The 12,148-nt window shown below is 45.7% G+C and overlaps 1 protein-coding gene across 1 annotated transcript in view; it reads left to right on the top strand.

Annotated features, from left to right (window-relative positions):
• The first annotated feature begins 1,321 nt into the window (after positions 1-1,321).
• LOC115114927 (papilin-like) overlaps positions 1,322-12,148 on the top strand; it is a 78,089-nt gene continuing 67,262 nt past the window's right edge. Inside the window, exons 1-6 of the mRNA XM_065003385.1 lie at positions 1,322-1,329; positions 1,400-1,460; positions 4,900-5,002; positions 7,498-7,628; positions 9,071-9,194; positions 11,481-11,561. Of these exons, the coding sequence (XP_064859457.1) occupies positions 1,322-1,329; positions 1,400-1,460; positions 4,900-5,002; positions 7,498-7,628; positions 9,071-9,194; positions 11,481-11,561 (508 nt within the window). The remainder of the gene's footprint in view (positions 1,330-1,399; positions 1,461-4,899; positions 5,003-7,497; positions 7,629-9,070; positions 9,195-11,480; positions 11,562-12,148) is intronic.

The raw sequence follows: 12,148 nt of genomic DNA, 5'->3' as shown, positions 1-12,148 counted from the left end.
CTATTTGGGAGACTACCATTCCCTTCAATTTTGCCATGTTGTTCAAACAGAACAGTGTGAAACGGAGGAGGAGGAAGAGGAGGGGGAGGAAGAGGCTAGTCTGAGCCTGGATGAATTGAATAACACCGTCGCTCCAGGCTTTAACACTCCCCAACCCACAACATGTTCCTGGTTCAGCCTCTTACTCATCAACTCATGAAAGGGGTGGAACATGTCTGGTATTGAGCCTGAGGCATAACAAGCCTGCGATTAAACACTGCCTGTATCTACAAAGTATCTGAGTAGGTGAGTGCTGATTTAGTTTGGCCTTTCACATCATAATGAATAAGATGATGTAGACAGACTGCCTCGGTGGATGACACAGCAGGCCTGGAGGGGAAATATGCCTCAGCTTGGCTCCTTAGTACCAATCCTCTAAATACCAGTCCTTACCAACACCGCCATGCTCTCGGGTGACGTTCCTCCTCTACGATCAGCTTCCCCTGCACCTATCCTCACCTGTGGGGAATATGCTAAACTGACCCAGGATCAGCGGGTAGGCCAGGCGAATTCACCCTGTACATACTGAAGTCCTATTATCTGTGTACTACACTACTTTGACCAGGGCCCATAAAGCTCTGGGTCGTGCACTATAGTGGCTGCCATTTGGGATGTAGACCAAAACAATTAGCTGCCTCATGGTTAGCTGCCTGTAGCCTGGGTGCTGATATAGGTGGAGGAGGAGGAGGAGGAGGAGGAGGAAGAGGAGGAGGAAGAGGAGAAGGAAGAAGAGGAGGAGGAAGAGGAGAGGAAGAAGAGGAGGAGGAAGAAGAGACTCCTGTAAGTCGCTCTGGATAAGAGCGTCTGCTAAAAGACTGAAATGTAAATGTAAATGTAAGAGGAGGAAGAGGAGGAGGAATAGGAGGAGGAGGAGGAGGAAGAGGAGGAATAGGAGGAGGAGGAGGAGGAAGAGGAGGAATAGGAGGAGGAGAAGGAATAGAAGGAAGAGGAGGAGGAAGAAGAGGAGGAGGAAGAAGAGGAGGAGGAGGAGGAAGAAGAGGAGGAGGAAGTTGAGGAAGAGGAGTAGGAATAGAAGGAAGAAGAGGAGGAAGAAGAGGAGGAGGAAAAGGAGGAGGAGGAAGAAGAGGAATATGAAGAGGAGGAGGAGAATGCAAAGGAGGAGGAGGAAGAGGAGGAGGATGAGTAAGAGGAGGAGGAGGCTAAGTCCCCGATCTGTACCTAGGATGAACTTCAACTTGGAGCTCTGAGCCCACTTAATATAGCCTGGTCCCAGATCTGTTTGTGCTGTCTTGCCAAGTCCTAGGTCATTGTCATGCTAAACATGTCGTGGCAAGACAGAACAGAACTGGTTTAATCAATGAATAACTTATGGTTATTTTCTCTGTTTCTTGGTCGGTAGGACTGATGGAGGGAACAACTGTGTGGGGCCAGACAAGTCCTACCGCTCATGTAACATCCAGGTAAACAACTTTCTTGGTGTAGTGCCTAAGTACTTCCCTTAGAGGTGTTTTCAATCTGATTCACAGGTTCTTAATCCTTAAGGCTTTACTATGTGGGTCTTGATGTCAGGTAAGTTCCTGTGGTTCACCCATTAAACCCTCTTCTCACCATGATTGATGATAGATAGTCATCTCTGTTCCTCTCTGTCTCTACGTCATCCTCTCAGTCTGTACGTCATCCTCTCTGTCTGTACGTCATCCTCTCTGTCTCTACGTCATCCTCTCAGTCTGTACGTCATCCTCTCAGTCTGTACGTCATCCTCTCTGTCTGTACGTCATCGTCTCTGATAGATAGTCACCTCTGGATGTTCCTCTCTGTCTCTACGTCATCCTCTCTGATAGATAGTCATCTCTGTTCCTCTCTGTCTCTACGTCATCCTCTCAGTCTGTACGTAATCCTCTCTGTCTGTACGTCATCCTCTTTGTCTCTACGTCATCCTCTCTGTCTGTACGTCATCCTCTCTGATAGATAGTCACCTCTGGATGTTCCTCTCTGTCTGTACGTAATCCTCTCTGATAGATAGTCACCTCTGGATGTTCCTCTCTGTCTGTACGTCATCCTCTCTGTCTGTACGTCATCCTCTCTGATAGATAGTCACCTCTAGAGTTCCTCTCTGTCTCTACGTCATCCTCTCTGATAGATAGTCACCTCTGGATGTTCCTCTCTGTCTGTACGTCATCCTCTCTGTCTGTACGTCATCCTCTCTGTCTGTATGTCATCCTCTCTGTCTGTACGTCATCCTCTCTGTCTGTACGTCATCCTCTCTGTCTGTATGTCATCCTCTCTGTCTGTACGTCATCCTCTCTGTCTGTACGTCATTCTCTCTGATAGATAGTCACCTCTGGATGTTCCTCTCTGTCTGTACGTCATCCTCTCTGATAGATAGTCACCTCTGGATGGTCCTCTCTGTCTCTACGTCATCCTCTCTGATAGATAGTCACCTCTGGATGTTCCTCTCTGTCTGTACGTCATCCTCTCTGTCTCTACGTCATCCTCTGATAGATAGTCACCTCTGGATGGTCCTCTCTGTCTGTACGTCATCCTCTCTGATAGATAGTCACCTCTAGAGTTCCTCTCTGTCTATACGTCATCCTCTCTGATAGATAGTCACCTCTAGAGTTCCTCTCTGTCTGTACGTCATCCTCTCTGTCTGTACGTCATCCTCTCTGTCTGTACGTCATCCTCTCTGTCTCTACGTCATCCTCTTTGATAGATAGTCACCTCTCTTCCTCTCTGTCTCTACTTCATCCTCTCTGATAGATAGTCACCTCTAGAGTTCCTCTCTGTCTGTACGTCATCCTCTCTGTCTGTACGTCATCCTCTCTGTCTATACGTCATCCTCTCTGATAGATAGTCACCTCTCTTCCTCTCTGTCTCTACATCATCCTCTCTGTCTGTACGTCATCCTCTCTGTCTGTACGTCATCCTCTCTGATAGATAGTCACCTCTAGAGTTCCTCTCTGTCTCTACGTCATCCTCTCTGTCTGTACGTCATCCTCCCTGATGGATATAATACATCTGCTTTATGTCTGCATTTACATAGACTTACATTTACATTTAACATTTAAGTCATTTAGCAGACGCTCTTATCCAGAGCGACTTACAAATTGGACTTACTGTTGGTGTAACTCTCTCACAGTTGTCAGATCAGTTGTTATAGAGCGAATAGTTTATTCTCCGTTAGTCATTACCTCCACATTAAATACTTTTCTCTGCAACAGCTTATGTTTTTACTAAAGGGATCAACTATACCGTCCGTTCTATGTGTTGTGTGCTATGTCTATGTGTTGTGTGCTATGTCTATGTGTTGTGTGCTATGTCTATGTGTTGTGTGCTATGTCTATGTGTTGTGTGCTATGTCTATGTGTTGTGTGCTATGTCTATGTGTTGTGTGCTATGTCTATGTGTTGTGTGCTATGTCTATGTGTTGTGTGCTATGTCTATGTGTTGTGTGCTATGTCTATGTGTTGTGTGCTATGTCTATGTGTTGTGTGCTATGTCTATGTGTTGTGTGCTATGTCTATGTGTTGTGTGCTATGTCTATGTGTTGTGTGCTATGTCTATGTGTTGTGTGCTATGTCTATGTGTTGTGTGCTATGTCTATGTGTTGTGTGCTATGTCTATGTGTTGTGTGCTATGTCTATGTGTTGTGTGCTATGTCTATGTGTTGTGAGCTATGTCTATGTGTTGTGTGCTATGTCTATGTGTTGTGTGCTATGTCTATGTGTTGTGTGCTATGTCTATGTGTTGTGTGCTATGTCTATGTGTTGTGAGCTATGTCTATGTGTTGTGAGCTATGTCTATGTGTTGTGAGCTATGTCTATGTGTTGTGAGTGCTATGTCTATGTGTTGTGTGATATGTCTATGTGTTGTGTGCTATGTCTATGTGTTGTGTGCTATGTCTATGTGTTGTGTGCTATGTCTATGTGTTGTGTGCTATGTCTATGTGTTGTGTGCTATGTCTATGTGTGTGCTATGTCTATATGTTGTGTGCTATGTCTATGTGTTGTGAGCTATGTCTATGTGTTGTGTGCTATGTCTATGTGTTGTGTGCTATGTCTATGTGTTGTGTGCTATGTCTATGTGTTGTGTGCTATGTCTATGTGTTGTGTGCTATGTCTATGTGTTGTGTGCTATGTCTATGTGTTGTGAGCTATGTCTATGTGTTGTGTGCTATGTCTATGTGTTGTGTGCTATGTCTATGTGTTGTGTGCTATGTCTATGTGTTGTGTGCTATGTCTATGTGTTGTGTGCTATGTCTATGTGTTGTGTGCTATGTCTATGTGTTGTGTGCTATGTCTATGTGTTGTGTGCTATGTCTATGTGTTGTGTGCTATGTCTATGTGTTGTGTGCTATGTCTATGTGTTGTGTGCTATGTCTATGTGTTGTGTGCTATGTCTATGTGTTGTGTGCTATGTCTATGTGTTGTGTGCTATGTCTATGTGTTGTGTGCTATGTCTATGTGTTGTGTGCTATGTCTATGTGTTGTGTGCTATGTCTATGTGTTGTGTGCTATGTCTATGTGTTGTGTGCTATGTCTATGTGTTGTGTGCTATGTCTATGTGTTGTGTGCTATGTCTATGTGTTGTGTGCTATGTCTATGTGTTGTGTGCTATGTCTATGTGTTGTGTGCTATGTCTATGTGTTGTGTGCTATGTCTATGTGTTGTGTGCTATGTCTATGTGTTGTGAGCTATGTCTATGTGTTGTGTGCTATGTCTATGTGTTGTGTGCTATGTCTATGTGTTGTGTGCTATGTCTATGTGTTGTGTGCTATGTCTATGTGTTCATACCGAGACATTGGAAGGTGTTATACAATAGTGCGCTGTCTTTACTGCCAATGCCCTGACCCCTGACCTCTAACCTCTAACCCCATCCCTCTCGTGGTGTGTCACCCAGGACTGCCCAGGGGGATCCAGAGACTTCAGAGAGGAACAGTGTTCTCAGTTTGATGGATCTGACTTCCAGGGAAAACGATACAAATGGCTCCCATACTATGGAGGTGAGTCAGGAGGGCCTGAGGGCCGGGGCTTTATACAGCTCCCATACTATGGAGGTGAGTCAGGAGGGCCTGAGGGCCGGGGCTTTATACAGCTCCCATACTATGGAGGTGAGTCAGGAGGGTCTGAGGGCCGGGGCTTTATACAGCTCCCATACTATGGAGGTGAGTCAGGAGGGCCTGAGGGCCGGGGCTTTATACAGTTCCCATACTATGGAGGTGAGTCAGGAGGGTCTGAGGGCCGGGTCATTATACATTTATACATATACTATGGAGGTGAGTCAGGACAGGAGAATTGTGGCAAGTCATTAGGGGTATACAGTTTGGTAGGGACTCTATACTGTCATTAGGGGTATACAGTTTGGTAGTGACTCTATACTGTAATTAGGGGTATAAGGTTTGGTAATGACTCTATACTGTAATTAGGGGTATAAGGTTTGGTAATGACTCTATACTGTAATTAGGGGTATAAGGTTTGGTAGGGACTCTATACTGTCATTAGGTATAAGGTTTCTATACTGTCATTAGGGGTATACAGTTTGTAATTAGGGGTATAGTGACTCTATACTGTAATTAGGGGTATAAGGTTTGTGTAATGACTCTATACTGTAATTAGGGGTATAAGGTTTGGTAATGACTCTATACTGTAATTAGGGGGTATAAGGTTTGGTAATGACTCTATACTGTAATTAGGGGTATAAGGTTTGGTAATGACTCTATACTGTAATTAGGGGTGTAAGGTTTGGTAGGGACTCTATACTGTCATTAGGGGTATAAGGTTTGGTAGTGACTCTATACTGTCATTAGGGGTATAAGGTTTGGTAATGACTCTATACTGTCATTAGGGGTATAAGGTTTGGTAATGACTCTATACTGTAATTATGGGTATACAGTTTGGTAGGGACTCTATACTGTCATTAGGGGTATACAGTTTGGTAGTGACTCTATACTGTAATTAGGGGTATAAGGTTTGGTAATGACTCTATACTGTAATTAGGGGTATAAGGTTTGGTAATGACTCTATACTGTAATTAGGGGTATAAGGTTTGGTAGGGACTCTATACTGTCATTAGGGGTATACAGTTTGGTAGTGACTCTATACTGTAATTAGGGGTATAAGGTTTGGTAATGACTCTATACTGTAATTAGGGGTATAAGGTTTGGTAATGACTCTATACTGTAATTAGGGGTATAAGGTTTGGTAATGACTCTATACTGTAATTAGGGGTATAAGGTTTGGTAATGACTCTATACTGTAATTAGGGGTATAAGGTTTGGTAGGGACTCTATACTGTCATTAGGGGTATAAGGTTTGGTAGTGACTCTATACTGTCATGAGGGGTATAAGGTTTGGTAATGACTCTATACTGTCATTAGGGGTATAAGGTTTGGTAATGACTCTATACTGTCATTAGGGGTATAAGGTTTGGTAATGATAGTATATTGTAATTAGGGGTGTAAGGTTTGGTAGTGACTCTATACTGTAATTAGGGGTATAAGGTTTGGTAATGACTCTATACTGTAATTAGGGGTATAAGGTTTGGTAATGACTCTATACTGTAATTAGGGGTGTAAGGTTTGGTAATGACTCTGTACTGTAATTAGGGGTGTAAGGTTTGGTAATGACTCTATACTGTAATTAGGGGTGTAAGGTTTGGTAATGACTCTATACTGTAATTAGGGGTATAAGGTTTGGTAATGACTCTATACTGTAATTAGGGGTGTAAGGTTTGGTAGGGACTCTATACTGTCATTAGGGGTATAAGGTTTGGTAGTGACTCTATACTGTCATTAGGGGTATAAGGTTTGGTAATGACTCTATACTGTCATTAGGGGTATAAGGTTTGGTAATGACTCTATACTGTAATTAGGGGTGTAAGGTTTGGTAATGATAGTATATTGTATGTGTTGACTTGGAATACAGGAGAACTGAACAACAATGTTCAGATGACCATTTAAATATATTACTGCTTAAGTTATGATGACTACAAATGAGAAAAGGTCAACTGAATGTGTGTTTGTGTGTGTGTGTGTTTGTGTGTGTGTGTGTGCGTGCGTGCGTGCGTGTGTGTGCGTGCGTGCATGTGTGCGTTTGTGTGTGTGTGTGTGTGTTCGTGTGTGTGTGCGTGGGTGCGTGCGTGCGTGCATGTGTGTGTTTGTGTATGTGTGTTCTTGTGTGTGTGCGTGCGTGCGTGTGTGTGTGTGTGTTCGTATGTGTGTGCGTGCGTGCGTGCATGTGTGCGTTTTGTGTGTGTGTGTGTTCGCGTGTGTGTGCATGCGTGCGTGCGTGCGTGTGTGCGCGCGCGTGTGTGTGCGTGTGTGTGTGTGTGTGCGTGCGTGCATGCATGTGTGCGTTTGTGTGTGTGTGTGTGTGTGTGCGTGCGTGCGTGTGCGTGCATGTGTGCGTTTGTGTGTGTGTGTGTTCGCGCGTGTGTGTGTGTGTGCGTGCGTGCGTGCGTGCATGCGCGCGTGTGTGTGTGTGCGTCTCGCCCCACCAGCAGACAACCCTTGTGAGCTGAACTGTATACCCAGGGGAGAGAACTTCTTCTACCGCCACAAGACAGCTGTGGTTGACGGCACGCCCTGCCACCCTGGGAGGAAAGACGTGTGTGTGGATGGTGTCTGTAAGGTAGGCTGTGTGTGTGTGGATGGTGTCTGTAAGGTAGGCTGTGTGTGTGGATGGTGTCTGTAAGGTAGGCTGTGTGTGTGTGGATGGTGTCTGTAAGGTAGGCTGTGTGTGTGTGGATGGTGTCTGTAAGGTAGGCTGTGTGTGTGGATGGTGTCTGTAAGGTAGGCTGTGTGTGTGGATGGTGTCTGTAAGGTAGGCTGTGTGTGTGGATGGTGTCTGTAAGGTAGGCTGTGTGTGTGTGGATGGTGTCTGTAAGGTAGGCTGTGTGTGTGGATGGTGTCTGTAAGGTAGGCTGTGTGTGTGTGGATGGAGTCTGTAAGGTAGGCTGTGTGTGTGGATGGTGTCTGTAAGGTAGGCTGTGTGTGTGGATGGTCATACAGCATCCATATCTAGATTGTGTTCTACCATAAAGATGGATGGATATCTACCTAAGGTAGGCTGTGTGTGTGGATCTACCTAACCCATGTGGATCTACCTAACCCAGGTATCTACCTAACCCATGTCTCTATCTACCTAACCCATACTGTGTGTCTATCTACCTAACCCATATCTAGATTGTGTTCTATCTAACCCATGGATGTATCTAAACACCCTACCGTCCCACCTAAATACTCTATCTACCTAACCCATACTCTATCTACCTAACCCATACTCTATCTACCTAACCCATACTCTATCTACCTAACCCATACTCTATCTACCTAACCCATACTCTATCTATCTAACCCATACTCTATCTATCTAACCCATACTCTATCTACCTAACCCATACTCTATCTATCTAACCCATACTCTATCTACCTAACCCATACTCTATCTACCTAACCCATACTCTATCTATCTGACCCATACTCTATCTATCTGACCCATACTCTATCTACCTAACCCATACTCTATCTACCTAACCCATACTCTATCTACCTAACCCATACTCTATCTACCTAACCCATACTCTATCTATCTGACCCATACTCTATCTATCTATCTACCTAACCCATACTCTATCTACCTAACCCATACTCTATCTACCTAACCCATACTCTATCTACCTAACCCATACTCTATCTATCTAACCCATACTCTATCTACCTAACCCATACTCTATCTACCTAACCCATACTCTATCTACCTAACCCATACTCTATCTACCTAACCCATACTCTATCTATCTGACCCATACTCTATCTACCTAACCCATACTCTATCTACCTAACCCATACTCTATCTATCTAACCCATACTCTATCTACCTAACCCATACTCTATCTACCTAACCCATACTCTATCTATCTGACCCATACTCTATCTACCTAACCCATACTCTATCTACCTAACCCATACTCTATCTACCTAACCCATACTCTATCTACCTAACCCATACTCTATCTATCTGACCCATATCCTTGTCTCTCTTCTTCTCTCTGGCTCCCCTCCCCCCTCCAGCGTCTGGGCTGTGACAACATGCTGGAGTCCCCCCAGCAGGAGGACCCCTGTCTGCAGTGTGGGGGCAACGGACAGTCCTGCTACCCAGTTAGGAGTACCTTCAATATTAACAACCTGCCCAAAGGTAAGGTACAGATTAGGGTTGCAAAATTCTGCTAACTTTCCCAAAATTCCTAGGGTTTACAGAAATCCCGGTTAGAAAATTCCTAGAATCATAATGGAATAAGAAGCAAATTCGGGAATCCTCCTACCAGGATTTCTGGAAAACCTGGGAATGTTTTGAAAGTTTACTGGAATTTTTCAACCTTAGTACAGATTGTCCCTTTCACCTCACATTTCCATTTATGGCAGTGCTTCCCCATGGGGCAGTTGTGGGCTCTACAAAGTTCATGCTGTGGTATTGGCAGACCAATAGAATGCCTCCACAGGGCTCCGGCGTCTTCTAGCGATAGTTTGTCACAAAGTTTTAGTGTCAACAACGGTAGTAACTCTGGTTGTCCACTGATGTGTTCTGTCCCACCCCCCCTTTGTGTCCCTTCTCTCCCAGGGTATAACCAGGTGTCCCTTCTCTCCCAGGGTATAACCAGGTGTCCCTTCTCTCCCAGGGTATAACCAGGTGTCCCTTCTCTCCCAGGGTATAACCAGGTGTCCCTTCTCCCCCAGGGTATAACCAGGTGTCCCTTCTCTCCCAGGGTATAACCAGGTGTCCCTTCTCTCCCAGGGTATAACCAGGTGTCCCTTCTCCCCCAGGGTATAACCAGGTGTCCCTTCTCTCCCAGGGTATAACCAGGTGTCCCTTCTCTCCCAGGGTATAACCAGGTGTCCCTTCTCCCCCAGGGTATAACCAGGTGTCCCTTCTCCCCCAGGGTATAACCAGGTGCCCTTTCTTCCCCAGGGTATAACCAGGTGTCCTTTCTCTCCCAGGGTATAACCAGGTGTCCCTTCTCCCCCAGGGTATAACCAGGTGTCCTTTCTCTCCCAGGGTATAACCAGGTGTCCCTTCTCCCCCAGGGTATAACCAGGTGTCCTTTCTCTCCCAGGGTATAACCAGGTGTCCTTTCTCTCCCAGGGTATAACCAGGTGTCCCTTCTCCCCCAGGGTATAACCAGGTGTCCTTTCTCTCCCAGGGTATAGCCAGGTGTCCCTTCTCCCCAGGGTATAACCAGGTGTCCTTTCTCTCCCAGGGTATAACCAGGTGTCCCTTCTCTCCCAGGGTATAACCAGGTGTCCCTTCTCTCCCAGGGTATAACCAGGTGTCCCTTCTCCCCCAGGGTATAACCAGGTGTCCCTTCTCTCCCAGGGTATAACCAGGTGTCCCTTCTCTCCCAGGGTATAACCAGGTGTCCCTTCTCTCCCAGGGTATAACCAGGTGTCCCTTCTCTCCCAGGGTATAACCAGGTGTCCCTTCTCTCCCAGGGTATAACCAGGTGTCCCTTCTCCCCCAGGGTATAACCAGGTGTCCTTTCTCTCCCAGGGTATAACCAGGTGTCCTTTCTCTCCCAGGGTATAACCAGGTGTCCCTTCTCTCCCAGGGTATAACCAGGTGTCCTTTCTCTCCCAGGGTATAACCAGGTGTCCTTTCTCTCCCAGGGTATAACCAGGTGTCCTTTCTCTCCCAGGGTATAACCAGGTGTCCTTTCTCTCCCAGGGTATAACCAGGTGTCCTTTCTCCCCCAGGGTATAACCAGGTGTCCTTTCTCTCCCAGGGTATAACCAGGTGTTCCCCCTTTGTGTCCCTTCTCTCCCAGGGTATAACCAGGTGTTCCCCCTTTGTGTCCCTTCTCTCCCAGGCTATAACCAGCTGTTCTGTCTCTCCTGTTCTCCTCCCTCCCAGACTATAACCAGCTGTTCTATCTATCCTGTTCTCCTCCCTCCCAGACTATAACCAGCTGTTCTATCTCTCCTGTTCTCCTCCCTCCCAGGTTATAACCAGCTGTTCTATCTCTCCTGTTCTCCTCCCTCCCAGGTTATAACCAGCTGTTCTATCTCTCCTGTTCTCCTCCCTCCCAGACTATAACCAGCTGTTCTATCTCTCCTGTTCTCCTCCCTCCCAGGTTATAACCAGCTGTTCTATCTCTCCTGTTCTCCTCCCTCCCAGACTATAACCAGCTGTTCTATCTCTCCTGTTCTCCTCCCTCCCAGACTATAACCAGCTGTTCTATCTCTCCTGTTCTTCTCCCTCCCAGACTATAACCAGCTGTTCTATCTGTCCTGTTCTCCTCCCTCCCAGGTTATAACCAGCTGTTCTATCTGTCCTGTTCTCCTCCCTCCCAGACTATAACCAGCTGTTCTATCTCTCCTGTTCTCCTCCCTCCCAGGCTATAACCAGCTGTTCTATCTGTCCTGTTCTCCTCCCTCCCAGGCTATAACCAGCTGTTCTATCTGTCCTGTTCTCCTCCCTCCCTCCCAGGCTATAACCAGATGTTTATCATCCCTGTGGGAGCCACCTCCATCCGCATCGGAGAGACTGTTGCCACTCGTAACTACCTGGGTGAGGACTTCATTCCTTGGACAACTGGATGGTTAATGGTTAATGGTTAGGCTAGACAGACGATATAGCTATCAACTGTCCTGTACATTAAATGGTTAATGGTTAATGGTTAGGCTAGACAGACGATATAGCTATCAACTGTCCTGTACATTAAATGGTTAATGGTTAATGGTTAGGCTAGACAGACGATATAGCTATCAACTGTCCTGTACATTAAATGTCATTAAGATCAGTGAGGCGGCATTTAAGATCAAGAGTTCAATCTTATCATGACAACATGAGTATGTAGAGGAGAACTCTATTTAATGACTGTGACTGTAACCAAGGCTACTGTGTCCGAGGAGAACTCTATTTAATGACTGTGACTGTAACCAAGGCTACTGTGTCCGAGGAGAACTCTATTTAATGACTGTGTCTGTAACCAAGGCTACTGTGCCCGAGGAGAACTCTATTTAATGACTGTGACTGTAACCAAGGCTACTGTGTCCGAGGAGAACTCTATTTAATGACTGTGACTGTAACCAAGGCTACTGTGTCCGAGGAGAACTCTATTTAATGACTGTGTCTGTAACCAAGGCCACTGTGAC

The sequence above is a fragment of the Oncorhynchus nerka genome, linkage group LG18, assembly GCF_034236695.1.
Source record: "Oncorhynchus nerka isolate Pitt River linkage group LG18, Oner_Uvic_2.0, whole genome shotgun sequence".
Lineage (NCBI taxonomy): Eukaryota > Metazoa > Chordata > Actinopteri > Salmoniformes > Salmonidae > Oncorhynchus > Oncorhynchus nerka.
This window is presented reverse-complemented; position numbering and strand designations above follow the sequence as displayed.